The 27,777-nt window shown below is 38.8% G+C and overlaps 1 protein-coding gene across 1 annotated transcript in view; it reads right to left on the bottom strand.

The window, feature by feature from the left end:
• Positions 1–27,777, bottom strand: part of Adamts19 (ADAM metallopeptidase with thrombospondin type 1 motif 19) — a 201,116-nt gene that overhangs the window by 142,612 nt on the left and 30,727 nt on the right. Inside the window, exons 3-6 of the mRNA XM_052155432.1 lie at positions 10,940–11,105; positions 4,167–4,339; positions 2,984–3,067; positions 2,108–2,265 (exon numbers count right to left, since the gene is read on the bottom strand). Of these exons, the coding sequence (XP_052011392.1) occupies positions 2,108–2,265; positions 2,984–3,067; positions 4,167–4,339; positions 10,940–11,105 (581 nt within the window). The remainder of the gene's footprint in view (positions 1–2,107; positions 2,266–2,983; positions 3,068–4,166; positions 4,340–10,939; positions 11,106–27,777) is intronic.

Raw genomic sequence — 27,777 nt, forward strand, 5'->3', positions numbered from 1 at the left:
TCAGTAATGCTTGCATTTTGTTGCTGTCATTAAATATATCAAATTTGATCTAGGGTATTTGATACACAAATGCTTAATTTTAAGACAAACATGTAGTTCCAAGTGGTTAATTTTTTTTTAGTATAGTCTTTATCTTTTTCAATTTTTACTAGTTCCTGGAGACAGTTGTACAGTGTGTTTGACCATACTCACCCCACAACTCTTTCCAGACCCACCTCACGGCCTACCACGAGTACCCTGTATATTGTCACAGTAACAGAATATCATAAAGAGGAATAGCACGGCAGTAAGTTTCTTTGTATTTAAGGAGTCAGTACTCCACATGTTCAGGATGATCTTATTTCCCTGTGCTATTCTCAAGCATCTATGGTTGTACCTTCCATATTTCAGTCTACGGTCCAGTACTAATTAGTATTACATAAGCTGTTAAGGAGCGTTGTTATGTATTTTTCATAAGGTAGTTCTAAATAGATTATCTTCTCAGTGTTCAACTGTGTGGACGAGTTTATTAAAAATTGTTGTTCGGGATTGTGTAAGGCTATTTTCAGACAGCTTATTTTAAGGAGTACATTTAGGTTTTCAATTGCTGTCAAGATTTTCTCTACATTTTGTTTAAAGGTATGTCTCCCTGTTCTGAAGGGAGACACCATGACAAACCAATCTTATAAAAGAAGAAGCTTGGGGAGTTTTGTTTGCTTTTTGGTTTTGGTTTTGTCTTCCATGTCCCCCATGGAGGATTTACCAAAAGCCAGAAGGGATTCCCAAGCTCCCTGTAAACCTGTAAACAGGGAGAACCCAGTCTCCACTAAACATCCAGGAGCGTACTGAGTCAGGACAGATCCTTCTGGGTATCCACTCTGATGAGCACAGCCTTGGTCCTTTTCTTAGGTAAATACTGAGAGTTATGAGAAGGCATGACTAAGTTGCCTCACACTTTCAATCTGACTCCAGCCAGTTATTACCATCGCTTTAAAAATCTGAACTCCATGGCAATAACACTCTGGGAAACTTGGGACAGGATCCATCTACACAGATGAGCAGCACACCATACTCCTTGGCACCTTCCCATGCACCGTTCTCCACTCTCTCGTACTCTCAGAAACACTCCCGTGATCTACCAAGATCCTGGCTGTTCTACCAGTTGAGAAATTGTCGTCAAAGAGCTGGGTTAGCTGTGGGGCTTCCCTAGAAGATTTTCCTTCTCTTAGGGATTATACTCCAATGACTTCAAACTGTTGGCGCCCAAACTTCCCAGTTTCGTGGCTGTTTAGCACAAATGCCCGCTGCCAGTTACATGCACTCTCTCAGCGAAAGTCTACACATGTTCTTTCATGCAGTTTTTCTATACAGAAAGCTTATTAATAATCGTTGCATATAATTGGTCAGAAACTATTACTAATTACATAAGTTTATTTCAGGCAAATCATAGTGCTGCCACTGATATGATATGAAATTTTGATAAACTTTATGACCTAAAATTAAATCACTGCCAGATTTTCAAAATGAATGAATTTGTGTTATTTTTGGTAGCTCTTGCTGGGGAGCAAAAGAAACTCACTGACAACTGTTAATACAGAGAACAGACACAGGAAAAAATGCTGTGCGCTGTTTCTCATTTTCAACATTACAAGCGCTTCTTCCTTCTGCATTACAAATATTTGTGCTAAGTACATTCACAAAGCAACTCAGTTAATGAGCCAGAGATACAACAGTGAGTCTTTTCTCAGACAGGCCCAGTAAAATTACAAGTTACTGAACTCTACTTAGAAACTTACTTGGTATGGTCATGGCTAAAACATAAAGAAATTGCTCATAGTACCTACTTAATTTCTACCAAAATTCTCCTTAGATTTTAGATATTCTCTCATCAGCGGCTATGTCTTTGATATCAGTGGTTGTGAGTGCTTTATTTTAACTAACAAATGTTTTGTCAACAGAGCATCAATCCAACAGTAAGCTTCAGAAAGATCAATGATAAACGGATGGAGAAGACTACAATCATTATACCAAGAAGTCCTGGAACAAAGGCACTGTACTGAGGAAGGATGGAACTTGCGAGAGAAATGTTGACTTAAGAACGTGACTTCATTGGCTTTGGCAACTTTACCTCGTTATGAGAATAGCAGCATCCACCGAAGCAGTCTCCTCTCCCCAGCTCGCTGCCATCTCCAGATGAATATCATTCTTCCTGCCAAACTCTTCGTGCTGCCACTTACAGAAACTCTCCAGCATTTTCTCCCCATGGTGCCCAATATACAGATCTGCCTACAACAGAGATCGCTTTCATTCTTCAGATTATTATCAGATATACCTAATTAATAAATCAATTCATTAACCCCAAGGCAACTTCCCAAATGACTGCTGCCAACCGCTGAATGTGGCATTAATTAGAACATGTAAGGTAATTAATCTTAATTCATCCTGAGCTCAAACAAAATACAATGGGAAACAAACAAACTTGAACTTTGTCAAAGTATAATAATGAGGTAGTCTATGTGGAGTTACCATGAAAATCAAAGAGTCATAATGAAATATTTAAACCTCTGATCTTTTGGCTTGGAAGATAGATTATTCTGCAACTTATGCATAGCAGTGGTATTTAATTAGTGCTTTTTAATTAGCCAGAGTGATTCCATAAACTACTCTTCATTTCAGTTGCAATACAGATAAGAAAATAAATACCTTCAACACATATGTTTAAATAATAGAATAAAGCTGTCTTTTAAAATACCTTAAAATTACATTTTGGAAAGTTAGAATTTGTTGTTAGGATCCTTGGAAACTAAGAACATTCCATTTTTCAAATAAAATTGAGGGATTAACCCAAACCAAAGGCCAGTTTTATGTATACTTTGAGTGATTCAGTGGATATTTTTAGATTTTTAAGTCAATAAAAGAATATCCCTAAAATACTCTTCACTTAAAAGTTCCTGAATACAATTTCCCACCCACATAATTAAATAAGAACTCAAAACTTTCTTACTGGTGTTTCATGGAGAAGAATGAGCTTTATCACACGAAGGTTGACCTGCACACCCAGACTCTTGTGTTGGAAAAGGTTAAAAACCTAAAGCAAATAAAAATTAGAACTTCTAAAATTAAATGAAAACACACTCATTTTTTTGTTCGAGGCCAAACAGAAAAATTCTCAACTTAGTATAAAAACCTTCTTTTAAAAGTTGGTAGGCAACACAATTTTTTTAATGTGGTATCTTAGTCTTTACGTTTCTTTTTAACTTAAATTTTATTTAATATGTACTATAAAATGTATGACTAACACAGCAAAATCAAACTTCTACAGATCTTCATACAAGGATGAGGCTAGCTCAGGGATGAGTAGTCTCAGAATGCAGATGAAGATAGGGAGAAGGACAGAAGTCAGACAAACTGTCCACTGGGGGAAGGTCAAGTGACAGTAAAATCCACTCTTAGTTACTAGATCCATTTACTCTTCTGTGAAAACCGCTCTTCATCAGCATTTTCTGGTTCTTCCTTAAGGAAAGTTCAGCCAGTAAAATATGTCAAAGGATTAGTATGTTGATAATCACCCATAGCATGCTAGATACAAAGTATTTTCTCCACCTCAGAAGTCAGTTATCATATTTACCTTCCTGGGATGCATTGTGTTTAAATTGTATCTAGTACATAGTAGGTCCCACTCCTCAGGGGGAATCAAAATTGCATTCATATTTGAGTTAAGTAGGTTTTGACAAACATTCATTTTTATCCCACCCTGTAATCATTCGATACCATGGAATATTCCAAACCATGTGGTAGAACCATGTACATAAACCAATACGACAGTGTTGCTAACAACATCACCAAGGTCTCACAAAGACTGAAATTAAAGACAGAAGCAGAGAGATGAAAGGGGAAAAATAGAAATCGACAGTTTTGCATCTCAAATTAACAACAAAGTTTTTTAAGATAAAGCATTAGCTGAAAAACCCTTTGCTATTTCATAGGAGACTGATCAGTTTGATGTGCCTAGGAGATCAAATTGCAGTCTCTACTCATATTAATCAAAGAAAGGGATAAGTTAATTTTCAGAGAACTTGACACCCTACATTCAATGCCCAATGCTACAAAGCAGAAGTCCTTTAGGCTAGGTTCTATCTAGAGTTTTGTTGACAACCAACCTTTCATGCATCCTAAGGTTCACCTACCATATTTAGGATTGTCAGAATGAATCTCCTGGCGGCATCTGCCCCGTGGTAGGAGCTCATTGCAGGGTCTGCAACTACTACCGTCTCGATGTTGTATTCCTGGGGTAATTTGTAGGAATACCGTTTTTCTCGTCTGGTCTCTGTTATTTTTTTAGACCTTGGTCTGCCTTTATCTGCAATAGAGAAATGGATATTTCAATACATCTATTAAAGTGATCCTTCACGATAGACATCAACACCAAGCAAAATCCTACAAGATGACATGTCAGAGGGCTGTGGAGTAGTACTCTGATGTATCAGTTCTAATGTATGTATTTAAGTACTTTTGTCTTCTGGTCCTCCTCAATATGCCCACCTGTAAAGTGAATTTAAAATACAATCTTCTTCCTAAAGTTATTGATGACTTTTGCATATGAAAATTAGACCAGTAAAATTTCTAACAAAGCATCAATATGAAATACAGTCAACAAAAAATGTTAGTGATTTTGTAACCCACTTGACAAAAGAAAGGTCTGCTTATAAAAAAAAAAAAGTGCCCAAAACTGCGTATCCTGAGGAAATGGCTCTGATTAATAAATCATGGTGAATGAGATGAAAAGCTTTCATTCCATCTTATATCGAGTGGATATAAAAGTTAGACCTCAAGGTGATGAGGATCCCTCAAATGTTCCCAGATTAGAGTGGCAACTGAAAACATGATATATTTAGAAGGATGACCATGAAATATTAACCACTGTTTTTTATAAAATCATGCCAAAGACAGAGTGAAAAGAAAACATTCAAATGGAAGAAGACATTTGCCATGGGTCTCCAGACGACACAAACAAAGAGAAATTCTAATTCAATAAAAAAAAATGTGACCAAACGGAAACACAGGCAACAAGTCTGAATAGTTGTTGGTCAAAATATAAAACTTGCAAATGACTAATTTATGTACAAGAAGAGCCTTAACCAAGAGTTTCAACATGAAAGCATAAAGCCACATGGAAAAGAAACAAAATCTTCATAATGAGTAAAATTAAAAAGACATAACGGTGAATGTTCGTAGGAGTGCTCAGAGGATTGGAGGAAAACTGCCCTTCACATTATGTGGTGTGTTTTCAAAAGAGTTACATATATTAAAGAAAATGGCTGATTGGAATTTCAGTGTCTGTCCTCACACTTACAAAGGCTTTACTGATATCACAATCAACAATACAAGAGACACTGGTGATCAACTGGGTATAAACACTCTGAAAAATTATTATGATCCACTAACATGAAATTATGCATATGCAATGATCATGCCTCAAACACCACCACCAGAAAAAGTACAAACTATGTGCAAGTCATTTGGAATAGCAGCATTCGTAATAGTTCACATGATCACCTACATTTGAGCCTGTTTATTTAACGAAACCAGTGGAACACTGGATAAAATGGAAGGAAAACAACTGCTATAAAATGAAGCCTATGGAGGAAAGGAGGCATAATATTTTTTGTGTACTGTGTGAAGATTATCCTTGTGTTATTCATATGCTGATTTCTCTGGCCCTCATATCTGGTTGCAATCTGGATATGCCATTGTAATGCTTGTTCTAAGAATCTCTAGTCTCAAGGGTTTGTAGACATTGCTCCTCATTCATTCTTTTATTGCCAATAAAAACTGACCAGCCAATAATGGAGCAGAAGTCATTTGAGAATTATGCCAGCCAGGGGGAGGAGAGAGGGGGAGGGAGGAAGGAGGAAGAAAGGGCCACTTTTGGCCTGGACGGAAATGAGAAACTTCATGTTCTGTGCATCATTCATTCACTATAATCATGAGATAAACATGGAAACATACAGTGACTAAAAGACACTGAGTCTGTTTGAACAACCACTTTTCATTGGCTTGAGGTTACCCTTTCATCGGTTTTAGGGAGAGTGTATAGCAAAGACAATTGTATTTAATTGTATTTAGGTATCCACTCTCATCCACATTATGCCACCACTGCTGTCTCTTGGCTGGTTTGTGACTGTCCAACCAGAAGCATTGTTCAGTCTAGTGTTCAGCCATGTGACAATCCAGCTAAATATTCAAGGGCAGGACACGAGGAGAACTGGTATTTATGTTTTAAGTATGTTAAAACAAAATTAATTTGCATCTTTCTTTTTATTTCATCCCAGTGAGCTAGAATCCAGACAAACTGTAGTGAGTTCAGGTACACATTATAGGGGATAACACTGGAGTAAGGCATGGGAAGCGGTAAGGGGGGCAGAGAATGTGGGGACACTGGATGACGTCTCAGATCAGACATACTATCTTGTCCTGGGTCTCCGAGAACTTAGGAACTATATGCCGTGTGGGAGATACAAACATTATCTCATTCGAACCACTATAATTTACTGTGGCAACTTAGAGCCGCCCTGGAATTACTATCATGGTCTCTTACTGCCCTCAAAAGGGTGCCCCTTGTGAAGTGAAGGGTTCATTACAAACTCTCTTATCTGACTTGTTCTGCTCTCTCAACTGTGTGCACCCATCACCACACAGAGAGCTCCTAAAGAGGACAGAGTCTTTCCCTCACATAAAATCCACCAAAAGTATACCAATTACCAGTGTATACAGAGAACTGTTTTCATGGCCTACAGGTAGCCCCGTGAGAAATTTTAGGGATTTGGAATATTAAAGGTGAGCATGGCCAGATGATTAGTTAATTCATTTTTTAACAAGTTCTTGTTGCATTGAACCAAGAATTTTAGCTTATCCTAAGACAACAGATTTTCATGTAGCAGTTTAAAGCTTTATAACTTTGAGTCAACAGAGCAGCTAGACTGTTCCTCTCTCCTACTCATCGCCCAGGGGCCACTCTTTCCATCAGTGCCAGCCACTTCACCGTTAGGAAGCTGTGTGCTATGGCTCTCACTTTGACTCTCCTTTCAGAGGAGACATCCTTATTACTGAGTTATGCAAGCTGCCAAAGACAAATCAATAGTCTAACCCAGCTGTGACATCTATGATCCACAACCATGACCAGTCCAGCAAGACATTCCCAAGGGTACAATAGTACATTTATTTCTTGAGGGTAACCTATAGCTATCTAATTGGACCTAAGGAACACTCTATAGGGCAGAATCCATTCCTAATACTATAATCCAAGCCAACTACTAATGACTGATAACCCGGAGAATCTTGAGATTGTCACTTTTCTAAAATCAGTACACTCCTAACCACACTCTCATGATCTTTATGGCCATAGATAAGTGAAACTTTCACCTTTTGTTAATGAAGCTCCTTTTTTTTTGCAGCAGAGGACAAGCATTACAGAAAGCCACAACTGGTTAAAACATAGAGATCAACTTACTATGTAGTGCCCAGCTAGAACTGATACATCTGCAACACAACCCCTATTGCCTATGGCTGAGGGTACACAACAAACCAAGTAGAAAAGAAAGGCTGTAAGAGCCAGGGAACCAGGATACAAGCTATAAGGTAGTAAATATAAATAAATACATATTATATGTATTATGTATAATTAGTATACATTAATATATTAATATGTATTATGACATATTGTAATAATATACATGTAATGTATATATATATTTATATTACATAATATATACATATACTATGCTTATGTGTGTATGTGTACATGAATCTATGTTTGTATATAAGGAAAGCTATACCTATTAAATAAACCTCAATAATATGAAATATCAAATAAGACCTGCATAATGACAATACCAGTTGACATGACAGCGTGGATGGGAAAAACATCTCACAAAGTCTCACCCTTAGATGGAGAGATACATGCAATTAATGGCCCCCAAAAGAGGGAATCAGTATTATCCATGGATAAGTACACTGATTCCATCCCAGTGGTCAGTCTTAACACATTTATATATGAGCAACACTAAATATATTTCAGCATATTCTATTTATATGTGCATAGTACATGTGTATATATGTGTGTATGCATGAGCACATGTGTGTGCACATGTGTATGTAAAAATACTAAAGAAGAACAGATCATGAAGTTTACGTGGGGATATGGGAAGAGTGGACAGAAGAGACATATAGAAATTATGTGTATAGAGTACACTTGTTTGATGGTTTTGTTTTATCAAAGGGGCTGCCCCAACCGGGAGTAGATAACTTACTCAGATTTCAGGTGAATCTTCTACCCATTTTAACTGATCAAATAAAAGCTAGAGCCTGCAATTGGGCAGTGGAAGGAAAAGGCGGGGCTGGGAGTTTTAGAAAGGGTGAGAAAGGAAGGAGGAGAGGGAGATGAAGCAATGGAGAAGAGAGAGAAAGATGGAGAAACAGGAGGTTGAAGGACGCTGGAGCAGAGGCCTGGAGAAGCCACAAGCAGCAAGAGATCTCATAGCTGGGTAGCACAGTAGTAGAGTGGTAATCTGCCCAATCTAGGCACTCAGCTTATAAATATTATAACTGAGTTGTGTGTTCTTTGCATGGGCTTATTGGAGTTGGAGACTTACTAAAACATGCTTGTGTAAAATTCTTAAAAAAAAAAAAAGAAAAGAAATTTAAAAGAAATTAAAAAGAATTAACACTGTGTTATCCAAATAGTAGGAATGTGTTTGTGAAAAAACAATGAATATAATCAGCACAAAACAATTAATCCATAATACACATATATGATGCTTTGTATATGCTTGGCAAAAGGTGTGGCACTATTTGGAGGTATATCCTTGTTGAAGTAGGTGTGCCACTGTGAATATGGGCTTTCAGACCAAACTCCTAGTTGCCTGGAAGTCAATCGTCCACTAGCAGCCCTCAGATGAAGATGTTGAACTCTCAGCTTCTCCTGCACCATGCCTGCCTAGATGCTGCCATGTTCCTGCCTTGATGATAATGGACTGAACCTCTGAGCCTGTAATGCAGCCCCAATTAAATGTCCAAATAAGTGTTGCCTTGGGCGTGGTGTCTGTCTGTTAACAGCAGTAAAACACTAGGACAATGTATGACATTTACATGAGGGAAAGGAGTAACACGGAGACAAAGCTAAAATAAATCTTAAAATTCTATTTTGTAAGAATATTGTAGCATTATCCAAGCCTAAGTTATGTTATTGTGTTAATGTGTAGGCTTGAAGTACAAACTAAAATGCAGCAATGAATGCAGTACATATAAAGAAAATAAACACATTTCATATGTAGCTAATTTCAAAATACTTTGCAAACACAGAGCTCCCCGATATAGGTAAGCCCAACCAGGCATCTGATTGCTGACAGCTTTCTGTCCTTGCATGCGAATGTTTTATCCAAATAGGTCAATATATTATGCATATTATGTGTACTATGTAATGTATGTCAGGAACATTGTGAAGAATGTTTGCCAAATATGAATCATGCATTTATGCTTTATTAACCTATTAAAATCAAGGACGCTCTAGACTCTGTGTCTCAGTGAACCATGGCACACAAAGCCTGCACTGTGTCCTTCATTAATTTGAGTAATTAAAGGATGGAGCTCATCAGCATTCAGACTCTCAGGATAACCTATACAGAGCAAAATTCTTAAACAGACTATCTCAAAGTTGCTGCTGCTATTGTTTCTAGTTTCAAACACTAAATGTGTTCTTCCTTTGTTCATAATGTTATCTGTAACTTTTGTTCTGCTCTGCACTCCTTTTGAATTAACAGGTCCTAAAATAGGGAAGAAGCTTAGTCTTATCTGGTCTTACCTGATACACAGAATCAGATAGTAACAATCTCCCCCAAACTACCAAAGATCGTTTCAAATATGATATGAATTTTCACAAAACAAACCTCCTACACAAAAAATTTCATATTTTCTCCTAAAATTGAATGAGTGTCCTAGAGAGCTGTGGTCTCTGCAAATATTACTTTCTCTCACTTCATAAAACCTAGCCTCAAATATCACAGTCAATTTTAGTATTTATATCCTGTACATTAACTACATTAACACTTACATTCGAACCTAGAAGTCTAATTTTAAACTCATTATACTGAAAAATCCTTCTTAAATTCGTATCTTCTCAATTATAATAAAAAAACATTTCTTGACTTAGTGACTACTTAATGAAATGTTCCCCATTAAATGTCTAACAGACCTGTCTTAGGGAACAATTTTTAGTCTGATGTTGGCTGTGATACCATTAAATCCTCTTTCTGTTCTTGTAAATGTGACAGATTTATGCCTAAAGATCACAGGAAAGTAAACAAACAAAACCACATTATTATACCTGTGGCCTCACAGACTGAACATGATGGGGCGTTGATGGCTGGAATGTTTATGAGTTCTAAAGGATCCTACATTAAAAGTACACATTTTTAATTTTCCTTCCAAATCTGCTGCTCATCTTCCAAGATGGTATTTAAATGAGCTAAAAAGAAAACAGGATGCATCTACTCAGAGTAAAGCAAAATCTATGTACTTCTCCTAGAGGTGGATTAAGTAAGGCTTTGAGCTCATAGAATTCACTCAGAAGCCTGAAACTCTGTCAGTCATTTCTACTGTTGCAATGCAAACCATAAGAAAGACTTCCCAGATCAAGAACGTGGCAAAGTAAGTCCTAAGCTGGTCTTTGAAGAATTTTTGAATTGCCATCTTTTGATATTAAAATACAGTGCCTCATGAAACACCAACTTGTAAACCTATCATATCTAACTGTTATTAAGCAAATTGGATTCCATTTTAATAATAATAAAGAGAAGGGAGGGTGAGTGCACCTTGGGAGAGGTGGCCACGGAAAGAGGAGACAGTGTTTCAAAGAATTCACTTTGTAGTACACATTGAGTTAAATCTTCTCAGGAAGAGTTACCTGAAATGACACCACAGTGATGGTGGTGAACAGCTGAGTTCTCTGTGACTTTTTCCTCTGTGGACCTTTTCTGCCTGTATAAACGGTGTGGGTGACCTATGATGGCCATTGTATCATTGAAGGGCTCAATGAATATGAAGTCCTCATTGAGTTGTATAAAGCCCATCTGGAATACATAATACACACACACACACACAAAAAGATACGTAAGAAATACCATTGGGAAATTGCTTTTCGGATTCCACACCCACACTCTGTTTCCTTTAACAAATGTGCACATGAACTCCTTGCAAACTTCTTTTTGCAGCCCCACTAGGAAGCCAGCCACCTTCTCATAGTATGACTTCATCTCGATGCACTTACTGCACTAGCATAAACTCCTCTTAGTTAGTCTGAGCCTGTGTGGGTGGGAGGCAGGACGCCAGCAACAGATGCACAGTAAAAATTCTGGAATGTTAAAGACTGACTTTGAGAGACCCATGGGGTCACTAACATGAACAACGTGTCCAGCGACAGCAGGCAGTCTTCACTGGCAGGCAGCACAGGGTCCAGCTTCCTGACAACCTCAACTTAGTGAAGTAATCCATGTAAAATACTGAGGCAAATGACAAGGCACAGCATTGAAATGAACATAGAAAATGTCTTAAACTCTACACAAAACACTTTAGAGACTTTTCAGAATGAATTAGAACATCAGCATGTTACCTTCAAGCTCAAATTTCAGGTCATAGGGTTTTAGGCTTATCTCATTGGGCCTGTCAAAGGAAACGCTGAAAATGTGGTTGGGATCAATACAAATGATCAGTTTGTATTTTTGTTATACGTCAATGCTAAGCCTCGGCACCTTGTGTTTTCCCTTCCCTTATAATGTAAACTGCATTATAACCAGGAAAATACTTCACAAAGAACTGTCAGAAGTTGGTCTTTCAACATTTATTATTTGAGTCTATAACCCAACCTATAAATAACATATATTTAACAAAGTTAACATTTTAGCAGGCAAGTTTTATAGAAATAACTTTCCTGAAATATGAATTATTTAAGCCAATTCTATTTATATAATGTTTTTTTAACTCAGCTTCACATAACCACATGAACTAAGTGGCTCATTTTAATTTGGTGCACATATATGGGTGGCATAAAATTTTCTTTAGAAATAATAGTCTTTCCAAACAGGAGATTAATAAAAACTATATTTTCTCTGAAAAAAAAAAAACAAAAAACTGCATTTTCCTTAGTAGACCATGGTACTTTTTTAAATACTACGTGTGCGTTGTTTTAAAATATCCATGGCCCTTTTCCTAGTAGATAGCAAAAGATAAACTGCATATAAATTAGTTAACAAACAGTACTTAATTCAGTGAGTAAGAGGCTGTACCTACTTCCTCCATTTTTTCAGCTAATTACTTCGAATGAAATTTTTTTCTTTATCAAATTCTCACTGCAAGATACTCCGCAGTAAATAAAAGTCCTAGCCAATTTCATTTTATGAGTTATTCGAACAATTAATAAAATTCTGAAGAATTATTGTACAATCCTACCACCTCTCTGTGTCCTTTCTCCTCAATCCTTCTTCCAGATTTACCACCCCTAAAACACTAAGAGTAAATCTGTTTTATCTAATAAGTCTTTAGAATGTGTGCATATAAAAAATATGTCTACACACACACACACACACACACACATATTTTCATTTAAATTTTAAAGTAATTATATGGATTCTTAAAATTTTTCCTTGGTCATTTTGATGATAAAAAGAGAATATAAAATATATATATACAAGTTAATCCACATTAAAGATATAAGCCATCTGTACACAATGAGATTCGGTGGTGTTGAATTAGAAATTGATGTGCCTGGTGAAGTGGGGTAGTGCTGTGCTTGGGTCATAGGTTCACGCAGCATCCTGATTCATTCACACTTTCAGCCAGCAATGGCATTGCAACTGATGGATGAGTCAGAATGTTACACATCTCATGCAAATGCGCCAAGTTCACTTAAATTCTGAGTTCATAATCTAAGCCACTCTCGACGGACTCTAAACTGCTAAATTCATATCAGTGAGCCTTAAAATATTAAGCTACATGTAGTATCATGTAAAATCTAAAGTCCCCTAAAATAGATTCTACAATTCGATTTTGAAGTGTCATGAATTATTACTAGCAAAGAGGTTGTAAGAAAGTTATTGTGAATTCACACACATGAGCACATACAAACACACACACACACACACACACACACACACACACACGTATGCACAGAGAGTAACAAGGGTATTTGAAAACACAGTGAATGTCCTTTTCCTGAGGTCTGCTACTGATTAAATACTCTGTATCTGCTCTCTGTTATTTTCACTTCAATAATTATGATGCATATACTGAATATAGGTAACCAAACATTACATTTCATGTTCCTCTAACAGCACACTAAGTATAGCTTGAAATGTATATATTTTTTCTGTTACATTTTGTTTGGCTAAGGATTAGAAACTATAATATAGACTCCCTGGAGCATTAAAACTTTATCTAAAGACATTTTTAGAAAACAAAATGGCCACTTTTAAAAAGGGAAAATGTTACAATAATTATAAGGGTGACTCATTTGTTCACTGCACACCTACAGTCTAAGAAGTACTGTGTGCCAGGCCTCGCTCCCTCTGAGGTACATTTAACACCAAATGTCAGGCTGGGGACTTTCCATGAGAGGCCGGAAACCTCTACCAGGACACACAAGTGTTACAGCTTTTGTCTGTATCGTTCAAGATACCGGCTTAGAAATTCAGGTTTTCTTTGTCCTCAGAGAGAGGTTTTTATTATTTTTTTCTACTAGCAAAATAGATTGCTTTATCTACACTGCGGTTTTACAAGCTGTGAAAAACTACAAACCCCTATTAACCTCTTTGTACAGTGTTCCAGTGTCCAGCAGGCTGTCCTTCAGTGCTAGCATAGGAGAAAATGAAAGGGCATGTGAAATAACAGCACAGCATGCCGCTGTGTGGCCATCACTTCTGTCCTTTCCAAAATTACTTTGAAATACTGTACGATAATATCAGATACTGAACTTAAGACAACGTAGTTCCTATCTTTATTTCTGTTGTAACATACACTTATTGTTGATTATTTGATTTCGTGATTTATGAAGTTCAGGAAAATGAGTCTATTACTCATTAAAATGCTTGCCCAACAACTGCTGGTGGTTGGCTTTGAACTGCAGAACCCACTTAAAAAACTCTAGACTGATGATGTGTCCCTGGGGAAGCAGAGAACAGCAGATTCTTAGAGGGTTCACTGGCCCCACAGCCCTGTCCAGTTGGACAGTTCCAAACCATTGAGGAAACCCAACTTTAAAAAAAAATATTGCTCGGGGGATAAAGGTCTTGGTCTGCAAGCGTGAGCTACCTAAGACTGGGTTCCTCGGCATCTGTTAAAAGCTGCTGCGGTTGTAGCTCTTGTCTACACAACTCTAAAGAGTTTAGCATTGAGAAGACTATGATAGGTGTATTCTGAGAGTTGGCTGGCCAGTTTGCCTTGTTGAATCTGTGAGCCCCAGGTTCAGACCCTACCTCAGAAAACCAAGGAGAGAGCAACAGAGGTAAACACCTGGTACTGAACTCTGGCCTACACGTGCCCATTTTAAAATACACACACACATACATGCATACACAGACACATGCATACCCATACCTACACCCATGTATATACAAAGCGAATGACCTTGAGGGTGTCTTCTGGCCTCTACATACATGTATACGTATATACACACCTCTACACATGTACACACACATAAATATATACAACAAACACAAAAATAAAAAATACTTTTCAAAAGAATTTCCTTTTTTTTTAAAAACAATGCTTATGTGGAAACAGGTTGTTATTTCTTTGTGGCTGGCACCTCTGTGTCTTATGCTCAGGTCATGTTTTGGAAGTTGTCACTGATATGGGCCTCCATTGAGATATAACCACACTGCTCCTGGCAACCTACGAGCCCATTCTAATTACATCCAGAACATTAATCTGGCCAACGGACATTGCTGTCTAAACACTGCTACTTCAGTGAATCAAGTGTAACTCTTCCATTTGTTCAAAGGAGTATGAAGCTCCTTTAGAGATGGACAGATGTGAGGCATGTAGACTTCACTAAAAACTTGCAGGTGCCAGCAGCAGCGCAACACTGCTTGCCCTGGTGATTCACCTCCCTGGTCACTTCTCTTCTAGCTACTCACTGCTCTCCTTCTTTCGTGCCCCCACCTCATTCTTCCTTGGCTCCTTCTCACACTTTTCTATTTCTCGGTAAAGTTTCAGTGAATCTGTTGAATTTGTTGAGACTTCATAGGAAACATGGAGTAGTTACGTATTAAGTGGTAAATATTATGGATATGTGAGAGTGTGTCATTAAAATGGGCTCTAGCCATTCCACTCTTGAGAATGAAGAAGATGAAATGAGTCAGAGAGATCTATGCACTGCTACGTTCATTGGAGTATTGTTTATACCTGTCAGCCTAACTGTACATCCAAGGAATAAGGAAGAAAGGAAACTTGGTACGTATGCGGTAGACGCGAGTCAGCCTCAAAAAGAAGAAAATTCGATCTGTAGCAAGTTACATGAATCAGAGGGAGATTGTATTATGCTAAAGAATAGAACAAAATATACATATTACAAACATTAAGTAATTAGCTTTATTTAGCCTTTCTTAACTATTACATTATATATATATATATATATATATATATATTCACATATATATATATGAATTAAAAGAGTTGGGGATGATGAGATAAAGTTATGATAATTTCAGAATATACACAGGGTCTTGAAGAGCACAGGATCTGGATAACAATGGACTAAGGCTGTTGCTCTTGAGGTGAAGCCCAGGGCATGATGGATAGGTTGCAGATTGCAGGTGACAACTCAGAAAGATGCCTGAATTAAGAGAGAGAAATGGGGAAATGCATTCCAAAACTTAAGTGCAGCCATGGAAGTGTGTGTGTGTGTGTGTGTGTGTGTGTGCGTGCGTGTATTTTAAGAAACATTACCTACCAATTTTATGAATGATATGTATGACACAACTTACAAATAATAATAAAATACATGATACAATAAATTCCTCAGCAACAATTGATTTTCACAGAATACTTTTGTTAGTATTTGCTGAGCTCTTAAAATTGACAAGCATGAATAAATCCAATAGGAATTTCAATTAATTTTTAAATTTATGTTAGTACTTAAGATGAAAGTGAAAGACCCCAGATTGTGTCATTCATTTGCATCAGATGTCAGTGAATTGGAAAATAGCTTTATATTACTAGAAGAATGAATTACCAAAATTTAAAATTATTTTCCCCATGTAAGGTCTATAGTCCCCAACTATTTAAGTATAGTGAATTGGATAATAGCTTTAGATTACTAGAAGATTGTATTACAAAAATTTTAAATTATTTTCTCCATGTAAAGTCTATAGTCCCCAACTATTTAAGTATATCCCATATAGCTGCCCGCAGCTGCGTAAAACAGGTTACTAGGTTACCTGGAAGGAAAGCTGGGGATAGAAAGGAGTGACAAGAAGAAATTGAAGCCAAGACAAGTTTTGTGCTCAAGGCTCAAAGTTTAATGGGATTTGCAAATATATAAGCAGGGTGTGGGGGTTGGGGCAGGGTGGGGGGGACCCTTCCCCCAAAGGCTGGAAACAGGTCTGCAGAATGGGTCTTTGCTCAGCAGGTGGCTCTTGCCTCTCAGGAAACTGCAGGTCTGGAAGAACAATGGACTTCACCTCAGTCAGAGCACACACTAGGTGGGAGACTGTGGCTAGCACTGAGGTCTTGAAATCCCCTGCTCAGAAGGCTGGGGCAGGGGACAATCCCACATTATTAAAACCAGCCTAGCATTAATTTCATGACTCCATTAAATGAGCAAAACAATACAACAAACCATGAGTCATGCAGTCACAGACTTCTGTGATGTAAATATCCCTACCCATGGCAAACTTTAAACTACCAATGTGATATAACTGAGTCTGATATAATTGAATATGAAAAAGACTAACGGAACTTATAAATCATTTCTACCATCTAAGCTATAAGATCCATGCCTCATAAACTCACATATTTAAATTATAAAATATTTAGAAATAAATAACAAAAATATTTAGAAATGATACATACATATATGCATATGTAGATATGTAATTATTTAGTGAGTTTAGAAATTTAATTCTTTCTTATTAAATGTATTTATTCACTTTACATCCTGGTTGCAGCTCCCTTCCTCCCCTCCCCCTCCCAGTCCACCCTCACACTATCCCCATCACTACTCACCCTTCTCCTCAGAGGGGAGGCCTCTCCATGGATACCAACCCACCCTGGCACACCAAGCCTAAGAAGGACTGAGTGTCTCCGCTTCCACTGAGGCCAGACAAAGCAGCCCAGTTGGGGGGGGGGGGGAAGGGACCCAAAGGCAGGGAACAGAGTCAGACACAGCCCCCTGCTCCAACTGTTAAGGGACTCCTGGTTGGCTGTTCCTGAGGCTGGCGGGCCTCCCTGGGAAGGTAGGTAGAGCCATGGTCCAGACTGTGGTGCTCAGGAGAGAGGTGAGTGCTTAGCTCACCTCTGCTGGCTGTCAAAGCATTATATCTTAAAATATGAGTGTGAAATATGGCTTAACCGGAATTATACTCGCAAGTTTACTTTTATGTTTTAATCAAATAAAATGGTATTTTGCTATAATTAAAATCTGACGTGGTTTTTTTTTTTCCGGGGAATTGTGTATTTTTATCCATATATAAATCTGTACAGAAATACATTTCTGACTCACATATAGTTATACTATTTTCCTATCATAAGAAAATGATCTTTCTGACTTGATCATTTCAGCATCCCCCTTATATACTCAGTGGATAAACTCAAGTGTTAATGCAGATACACTGTGTAAAGCTATGAGAGGCCACTGCTTCTCCCTCATTTTGGTTTCACTACTCAGACCTCACATGACCATAATGAGCAAATTTTATCTGTGTGAACAAACATTACACTGAAGTGTTTTCGGATAACAATTACTGCACCATCATTACATGTTGACATATGCCAGTTATCACCACGTTCTTCCCAGGATATCTCTGGCTCTGTGCACAGCTATTATTTCTTCAAAATCAAGAAGACCTTAACATTTCATCGAGTATCCACTGCCTTCCACGGCTTTTCAGCACTTCACATTTTCGGTTACTGTACGGTCTAATATAGTTAGTGTGCTGCTTTACTCTGAGTTGCTTGAGGGTATCTGAGAAGAAGGCCTGTGGGACAGTGCGTAGCCTCCTGCCTTCAACCAGAAGTCACTCCAGCATCAGTAGTCAGAGCAATCTGCTCTTAACCCTGTGTGTCACTCTCCTCTGGACTAAGAGAACAGACTGACTCGCTGTTCTGTGTCCGTGCACCTATTACTTCATCTAGGGAAAATCCAGATTTCATTTCTTCCACTGGGCTTTTCCAATGCCGCCTTCCTTATATGTCCAAGTAATATCTCGAGGAAACTTTTCAAGCAACCAGGCTAGAAAAGTCATTCTGTTTTCTTTCACAGCCAAGAAGTTTCAAAGAGAATCATAAAAGTATAATAATAGAGAGACACTCAGAGATCAGCTGGGAATTACTGACGCCTTAAAATCAAAGAGCACAGCACCTTGGAAATGTTGCGTGGCTTGCTTAAAACTCACATAGCCAGAACCAGCATCTAAGGCTCCAAATTTCCAAAATAAATTTCAGTTTTAAAACATCATTCTAAATTTATTCTCTGGAAAAAAAAATTTTTATTTTACTGACTATTCTATCTTCACTCAAACTTCCAATGTCAACATCATCTCTGTAAGTTGTGACCCAGTGATTGTTACAAGGATAGCCAGAATTTCCCAATATCCCAAACTGTTCACTCTCATACTTACTGTTGTCGCGGTACTTTTAATTTTATTTTTTGTGTGAACTTCATACATGAGCACTCCATCACATCCCTCACTCCCTCAACCTCAATTCCTCCCATTGCTCACCCTTCTCTCCACAAACCCCAGGTCTCTCCTTTATTATCCTTACAAGTCAATCTATATCTATATAAGGACATGTGGATACAACCTTGGGGTTTTGCTGAGCAGTGCACATAAATGTTTATATCCAGGATAGAGCACATGGGGTCACACAATGTACACAGGCACTGGCCCCTGAAGGAAACTGATTGGTCCTGTCCCAGACTCCATTGACCACCTATAGCTCTTCATCTGGCATGGCAAAGATTCTTTTTGCAACAGATAGAGCTATGAACGGAGATAACTAACAGGTTAGCCAAACTTCAAAGGATAAGTGGCAGTGATATGTCCAACCCCCAAGCAAGATATCTGAAAAACAACCCTCACACCTAGGGACAAGATAGTCACAGAAGGGGAGAACAGATTTTAAGAGGCAAAAGCTCAGAATGTTTGTGGTTAGACTGTGTCTCCTAAACACTGAAGGGAAGGGTTCTTAGATGAAACCTCAACAATATGGTTACATGAACAACATCGGCATAGTGATAATGCCAGCTGATGTACAAGTATGTGTTAAACAGGCCTTGGTCCTCGTTCCAAAGGTAATCTTTGATCAGTACATGTTCTCTTCCTTTATAACTCAGTGCTTAGATAAGTCCTCATAGAGCGACCATTCCAACGCTCCACCCCAGTAATCTTGTTTCCTGTTAAATAAGCTTTCTTCGTCTTTCATTTCCATGATCTCACTTTGTGAATCATCCTTCTCTCTGAACTGAACTAACACTTCTCCAAGTGCATATTTCTTTTCATGTTTCCATCTACTTTCTATTTACCCCTTGTTCCGATTACTTTCTGTTGCTGCAATCAAATAATGGTCAAAACCAAACCAAGAGGAGAAAAAGGTTTATTTGGCTTACAGGTTCAGATCACAGTCCTTCCTTGAGGGAAGTCACATAAGAATTCAACCAGGACAAGAATCTGGAGGCAAGAACTAAAGCAGTGACCATGCTTTCTTCTATATCCCATGACCAACTGCCACCCACAATGCACTGGGCTCTCCTGTAACAAGCATTAATTAAACAAGCAAACACACAAGCAAAAAGCCACACAGACATGCCCAATAGCCAGTATAATGGCGGTAACTCGTCAATTAACATTCTCTCTTCTCAAATGACCCAGTTTTGGTCACTTACAAAATATCTCATCATCACATGGACGCTAAAACTATTTACAGTTACTTACATGTTTCCTTTCTGAAGAACTTACATGTTTATTTTTTAAACATTCACAAAAAGAGAGAATATTTATGTGGCAAGTACTTTATATGTATTACTTCATTTAATCTGCTCACTGATTTTGGAACACACTTGACAATTCACTGGTTTTTATAGTTGCAAAAAGTGAGTTTCCAAAAGATTTACTGCGTCCTAGGATTACAAACCAGCACGTGGCGACGACAGGATTCAAACCAAAGACTGCCTGGCCCTGAGTGCATATTGCCTTTGGGAGGCTGTGTGCAGAAAGCTAAGCTCGCCATGTGATTGTTATTTCAAATAATCCTCATCTTTAAAAAATTCTACACTAAGGATTTGGATGTCAGGCACAGCACCTCACAGATGGTAGACATCCAAACTTTGCTATCAACAGCAAGGCCAGAACTTATCCCTCACAATACAGAGGGCGAAACACACTTTGCTGAGGGCTCTGAACTTTATCTTGAGTGGTTTTGTGTGGCTGGATGTCTTTGTGCCAAAAGCACACTGGCTATCCAAGAGAATTCCAAGTTTCAGCATCAGACTCTGTCAGTCATAGGTACCCAATAATGTCCCCACAGCAGATTTGGGACAATGCTTTAAGCTTTCAGTTTGTCTTTAAGTCTCTGTTCTGGTCATTTTGTTTTAAATAACTGAACATTTTATGCAACTACAGAAAGAAACTGTCCCCAAATCAAACATAATAGAATGTTATATGTGAGTGTGAGTACAAGACTTGTTTCTACATATATTAACATACACATACATGCCCACCCATATATTTGTAGATGTACTTACAAATGCATCATGCGACATGATGTAGGTTTAGACAAAGTCATTCAGCTTTGGATCTTACTCTACTTCCATTTTTACATTTAAAGACTTGTTTTGGAATGACTTGAAACAACTTTCATGTGTGTTTTTAAAATGATAAATAGTCGCTTATCTCTCCCAATGCATGTCAGTTTCATTAGCTACTCAGTCATTCAACCCTTTGCTTGGTAAAATCTTCTTAGTACCCGCCTTGCACAAACAGAGGTCAGATTCAGTCCACTATGAAGAAGGCTTCCAAAGCCCATTATTCCATATCAAGAAGGGGAAAGAAGGGACCATCTATCTGAACCAAAAACCTAAGTTGCAGAAAAATTGTTTAAGTGCATTACAATTACCTACCCCTTGATCCTGTCTGTGTTTTAGTCTATGATTATCAAACAAAACTAGAATATAGCCAAGAGTTTCCTAGACAGACATCTAGGGAACAAAGTTTAAGATAGAAAAGACAATTACATAAGACAAAAACCTGTCTTTAAGGACAAGTGGTAGAGCCTTAGGGACTAAAGACTTTTTCTATGAAGGAGACCTCCCTAAACCCACAAGTGGCCTACAAAGTAGTGTCGAATTTAAATACTTTATAAAGGAGCTTAAAACTTAAAGCACCCTCAAAACATATCAGAATAAGGAAAACCGGAAGGAGGTTGTATATTGTTAAGATGTCTGAACCAAGCAACAGTGATAAATTACGTATGTCTAACGTGAATGCAGGTAGAACTATACGAGAGTTACAAATTGATATGGGGATGGTCCTGTGGATGAGGGAAAAGGAGATAGCTGTGCCAGGGTTTGTGGGAGGAGCTAAAGGGGCGTTCTAGGCAGTCCTATGTGAGCACAGATCTGAAGTGGCATCTGTGAGTAAACACAATGTCAGCTGTGCTGATGCAAAGGGGAAGAATGGAGTTCTGGACCCCTCTGGAGCTGGATCACATATGTGGTTTGCATTTAAAAACAAAGCCCTTTGGTTTCTGTCTTCTCTATCTTTTCTTGGACAGGGTTACAGATTTCACTGCAGGGTGCCTCATGCTGGCTTCTTGTGTTGTGTTCTTTCAACGCAGTCATATTTTATTTACATGATACACAAGAACAGATTCCTCTTCTAACAGCAAAACATATGCTCTCCCTGTCCATTTTCTTATAAACCACTGGGCTTTTTTTCCCTGATGTTTCCTCTGACGTGCTATAGAGATAAGACTTTTAAAACACTGAAACTGCCTTTCCTTGGGGCTGAGGAGAAGGCTCAGCTATGTGCTAGCTAAGCTGAGTTCAGTCTCTAGACCCAATGTGAAAAAGTGAACTACAGTGGCAGGGATACACTTGTAATCCCAGTGCTGTGGTGGAGGGAGGGCTGAGCACGGACAGGCAGATCTGTGGGAATACCTTGCTGAGAAAACTAATCTCTCTGGTGAGTACTGGTGTTTTGGTGCAAGTGAGAAACAATAATTTCTCAAAAATAAACTTGATAGCATCTGAGAAATGACACTCAAGGATGTACTCTGACCTCCACATATATGAGCGCACATATGTACAATCAACAGTAACACAAACAGAGACACACACACACATGCACACACGCACGTGCACGTAGTCAAGCATGTGTCTGAAAACAAATAGCTGTACTATGGCATCTGTATGAAAGAAACAAATGAGGCAAATGGAACTGATGGGGTCTGTGGATATGGGAGAAAATAAACTGCTTTGCCTAAGCTGTTCTCCAAAATGTCAAGGCGTTCATGACTAGGATTAGTGATTCCATTTGCTATTTGTTTATATTATGTAACAAGAGTGATCATTACATACTTGTATCCACTCATTTTATTATAATCTCATTGTTTATAGTTATTTTAATAAATCATGTGAGTTGCCTATGGAATGACTAAGTTTGAGAAAAATGTGTGCTAATGGGGATGAATTCAAGTTCTAAACCCTTGTTTTATAACAAGTCTACCAAAAGGCACTCTGTTCTGTTCTGTTTCTGTTCCTGGTATTGTCCTGATAACTGTCTAGCACTCTTTATGAATACTCTTACTAAAGGGTTGGTATACAGCAAACAGTGTACAAGACATATGGGTTCTATAATGAAAATACATTGATACATAGCTTCAAGAATCTGATATTCTAATGTAATAGCACAAACAAACACCCCCATTTAAAAAAAATCATTGATTCACACAAATACACTTTAAAAATTACACATTGTAGAAAGTACCATTACAGAAACAAACAAGATGATGAAGGGCTGGAGAGGGTGGCCAAATAAAGCCTTCCTAAGGAAACAGCATTTCAGGGAAGATCTATGGCAAAAGAATAGCCAATCATATAAGGAAAAAGAGTGTACAGTTTCTAACAGAAGCAAGGTGATGAAGGAACCTGAAAGACACAAATGGAGTCAGTGTACACACTTCATGCTCTCCAAAACAAACACTTTAAAATTATGACATGCTCAGACCTACTGACTATATGCCAGTTAAGAACACATTTAAACATGAGAATCAATAAGTGATATTAGCTATAATTAATACATAACGTATGCTATAGCTATGTAGATGTGAATACTGGAAGAAAGGAAATTGCTTCTGAGGTAGAAATCAAGGCTACAGCAGGGTTAGGATAATACTTTTTCAGTGTACCTAATTGAATTATTGGCCAAAGGGGTCCCATGGGAATTTCCAAACAACCCACACGGTTGCCAAGACTATAGCTTGCTCTCCACAAACTGACAGTAAGGCCCCATTACTGAAGACAACACCTATACAACTCAGTAGACATGGAGGCGTCAAACTGATGCCTAGAGACTTCACCCCTATGATCTAACATTTTAGGTATAGAATTACTCTGCAAACTTCCAAAGGTCAAATGTGAACACCAACAAAGTCACAAACCCTTGGATCTACAATGGTACCCTCCCTGAAAAACATGCTAGGGCGATGGTGGCACCAAGCTATAGGAGGAGCCAGCCAATATCTGATTTGACTTAAGGCCTACTTCATGAGGAGTAATTAAACAAGCCTAGTCAATTTTCTAGTGACTTGAAGAAACATCATGACCATGGCAGCTTTTAGAGAGGAAACATTTCACTGGGGCTGGCCTACAGTGTCAGAGGTTTAACCCTTTATTGCCATGACAGGAAGCGTGTTAGGAAGGATGGTGGAATGCAGGCAGACATGCTGCTAGAGAAGTAGCTGAGAGTTCTCCATCCATATCCACGGGCAGCAGGAAGAGACAGATGGACGGACGGACAGACAGACACTGAGCCTGGTTTGAGCATCTTAGGCCTCAAAGGCTACTGCCAGTAACATACAACCTCCAATGTAGTCACACCTATTCTCCCGAGGCCACAGTTTTGTTTTGTTTTGTTTTTTAAATTGGATATTTTCTTCATTTTACATTTCAAATGTTATCCCCTTTCTGGGTTTCCCCCATTCCCCGAAAGCCCCTATCCCATCCTCCCTCCTCCTGCTTCTATGAGGGTGTTCCTCCACCCATTCCACTCCCATCTCCCCGACCTCAATTCCCCTACTATGGAGCCTTCATAGAACCAAGAACCTCTCCTCCCATTGTCGCCTGACAAGGCAATCTTCTGCTACATATGCATCTGAAGCCATGTGTATTCCTTGGTTGATGGCTTAGTCCCTGAGAGAGGCCACAGTTCTTAAGTCCCTCTCAAGTAGCACCACTCCCTAACTGATCAAGCATTCAAATCTATGAGCCTATGGGGGCCATTCTTATCCAAACCACCACAGAACCCATACCCAACACTGCTTTGGTGACAAAACCTGAGACTAGATGGCTAGAGTAAAACCAAATACTACTCTTCTACTAAAAGAACAAATATGTCAATAAAATAATTCTTTATAGCATTCTGCAGTGCTCATAGATCAGTGCCTTGCTCCGCCATCATCAGAGAAGCTTCCTTCTGCAGCATGTGGGACAAATACAGAGACCCACAGCTCAACATTATAGAGAGAGTGGCCACTCAGCGCTAACAGAATGTCTCCGTCAAATCCCTCCGGTCAGGGATCAGAGAACCCTGGGGAAGAGGAGGAAGGAAAAATGGAAGAGCTAGAGGGGATGCAGGACACCAAGTAAATAAATCTCTCTAAATCAGCACGATCAATGCAGATAAGAACTCAGGGAGACTGATGAGGAACCATAGACAGTGCCTGCACAGGTCTGCAGCAGGTCCTTCCTCTCTCTCTCTCTCTCTCTCTCTCTCTCTCTCTCTCTCTCTCTCTCTCTCTCTCTTTCTCTGTTTTTCTCTCCCTCTCTCTGTCTCTCTCTCCCTCTCTCCTTCCCTCTCTCTCTCCCTCTCTCTTCCTCTATGTTTTTCTCTCCCTCTCTTCTTCCCTCTCTCTTTCCCTTTCTTCCTTTCTCTCTGTTCTCTCTCCCTCCCCCTCTGTCTCTCCATTTCTCCCTCTTTCTTCCTCTATCCCTCTCTCTCCCTCCCTCTATCCCTCTCTCTCCCTCCCTTTCTGTCTCTCTTTGTCTCTTGCCTCTCTCTCTCTATCTCTTCCTCTCTCCCTGTCTCTCTCTGTCTCCTCTCTGTCTCCTCTCCCTCTCTTTGTTTCTCTCCCTTCCTCTCTCTTTCTCCCTTCCTTACTTCCCCTCTCTCCCTCTCCCTCTCTTCCTCTCTCTCCCTCTCTCTCTCCCTCTCTCTCTCTCTCTCCCTCTCTCTCTCTCTCTCTCTCTCTCTCTCTCTCTCTCTCTCTGTGTGTGTGTGTGCGCGCGCGCGTAGGCATTATACATAGGCTTCAAGTATTATTTTTATGGGATTCCTGAGCATGTGAACAAGTGGATCTCTGTTGGTTTGTTCAATTCTGATTTGTTAGTCTTGTATTCATATTATATTTTATTTTATCATTAGCCCTTAGATGGCTCTTTGTTTTTAATGTGAAAAAGAAACGGAAGTGTATGGGGGTGGGAATTGGGAAGACACTGGAGGAGCAGAGGAGCGGAAGCTGTAATTAGGACACATGTAAGAGAAAAATGCATTAAAAAGGGGACAAATACAGTAAAAATACAGTAAAAAGGGGACAAAAATGAAAAAACAGTGGAAGGCTGCTGGCGCATATGAAATGCTGCTTTAGAAAACAATTTGTTCATTTCTTTAAAAATTTTTATGGCACGTTGTCATAAGACCTAACAGTTTTATCCCTAGATCTGTACCCAGGAGAAATTAAAACTACCTCCATAGGAAACCTTGTGATTATGAACATTCATACAAGCACTACCATCTTAGTAATAGCACAAAGATGAAAGCAACACAAATGTCTCTCACCTGATGAGTGGGCATACAAAGTGTATGCGTACATAGGCAGTGCTTCTCAGCTGTCCTAATGCTATGACCCTTTAAGGCACTTCCTCGTGTTGTAGTGACCCCAACCATAACATTAGTCTCATTGCCACTTCATGACTGATTTTGCCTCTGCTCTGAATTGTGATGTAAATATCTGAAATGACAAATATCTGATATGTGACCCTTGGGAAAGGATTGTTCAATCCCCGAAGGGTTCACAACTCACACAGATTGAGAACCACTGACATATTGCGATATCATTAAGCAATGTTGAAGTAGATGTTGTTAGAGTTTCAACATGAATAAATCTTGAAATCACTCTAAGTAAAAGAAATAATCACACACACACACACACACACACACACACACAAATAAATCTAAGACATGGTTCTGGTTCATTCTACTTGTCTAGATAAAGAAATCTATAGCAATCCAAGGTGGATTGTCTTTACCAGGGCCTACAAAAGAAGTTCCTTTTGGTGGTGGTGGAGGGGTAGGGCTCAGGAAAACATTCTAAAATTAGGTAATAGTACTAAGTCTGTAATTCTTTAAATATGCTAAAAAAATGTACTAAACTGAATTTTTAATTTTAAAAAGGCTTAGAATGGGCATTGACTTTTAAGGTTATATATGCATGCACATAACTTGTCAAAGTTTTATATGTGCGTGGTAGAAGGACGCAGGTGTGTGCATCCTTAAAAGGATGGAGCCGGGAAGATACAGAGGCAGGAGACTTGTCTGAAGGCACAGCAGTGCTTACAGCAGTGAGCAATGGTGGTTTTAGAGTAAAGCTCACCAGGTGGGAAAACCCAGAGACAAGTGGGATTTAGTTTAAAAACTAATCGCTAATGTGACAACCGCACCACTGACAGGAGTCACACAAGAGTAGCAGAAACCAAATATCCAAGATGGCAGAACATGCAGCAGATACCCCTTAGGACATTCCAGATTTACTTGAAGGGTAATTGGAAGCAAACAGTCAGCAGCATAATCTGAGATAACCTCACCCCCTCAAAAAAAAAAAAAAAGAAAAGAAACAAACAAACAAAAAACTGTTCTTGTTCTCTCTCCTTTTTTTTTTCCTTTTTTAGAAAATGTACTTAATGGAGATGAAACCTGGAAGAGGCAGATAAACTTGAAATCCATCCCAATAGACCAGGTGCAAGATCATCATGGCTAGACTAAAGATGTGGAGAAAATTCAACACGCTTCAGGTTTATTTTGGAGCCCTCAGCCAAACCCGAGGGCAATCACCCAAATTTGTCAGTGAGTTGATGCTGAACCAGGTCACAGAATGATTAAGGGTGACTCGGTAGTGTCTGGCTTATGTATGAAAGAAGAGAAAATGGGAACCTTTAATTAGAACATCAAAGCCTGGCCTCGGTGCTGAACTGCACTATGGGAGCAAGAGAGTAATGGTCTTTCTGGTGAGAACGTAACTAGGTTTGACACATCTGTA

The sequence above is a fragment of the Apodemus sylvaticus genome, chromosome 13, assembly GCF_947179515.1.
Source record: "Apodemus sylvaticus chromosome 13, mApoSyl1.1, whole genome shotgun sequence".
Classification (NCBI taxonomy): Eukaryota; Metazoa; Chordata; class Mammalia; order Rodentia; family Muridae; genus Apodemus; species Apodemus sylvaticus.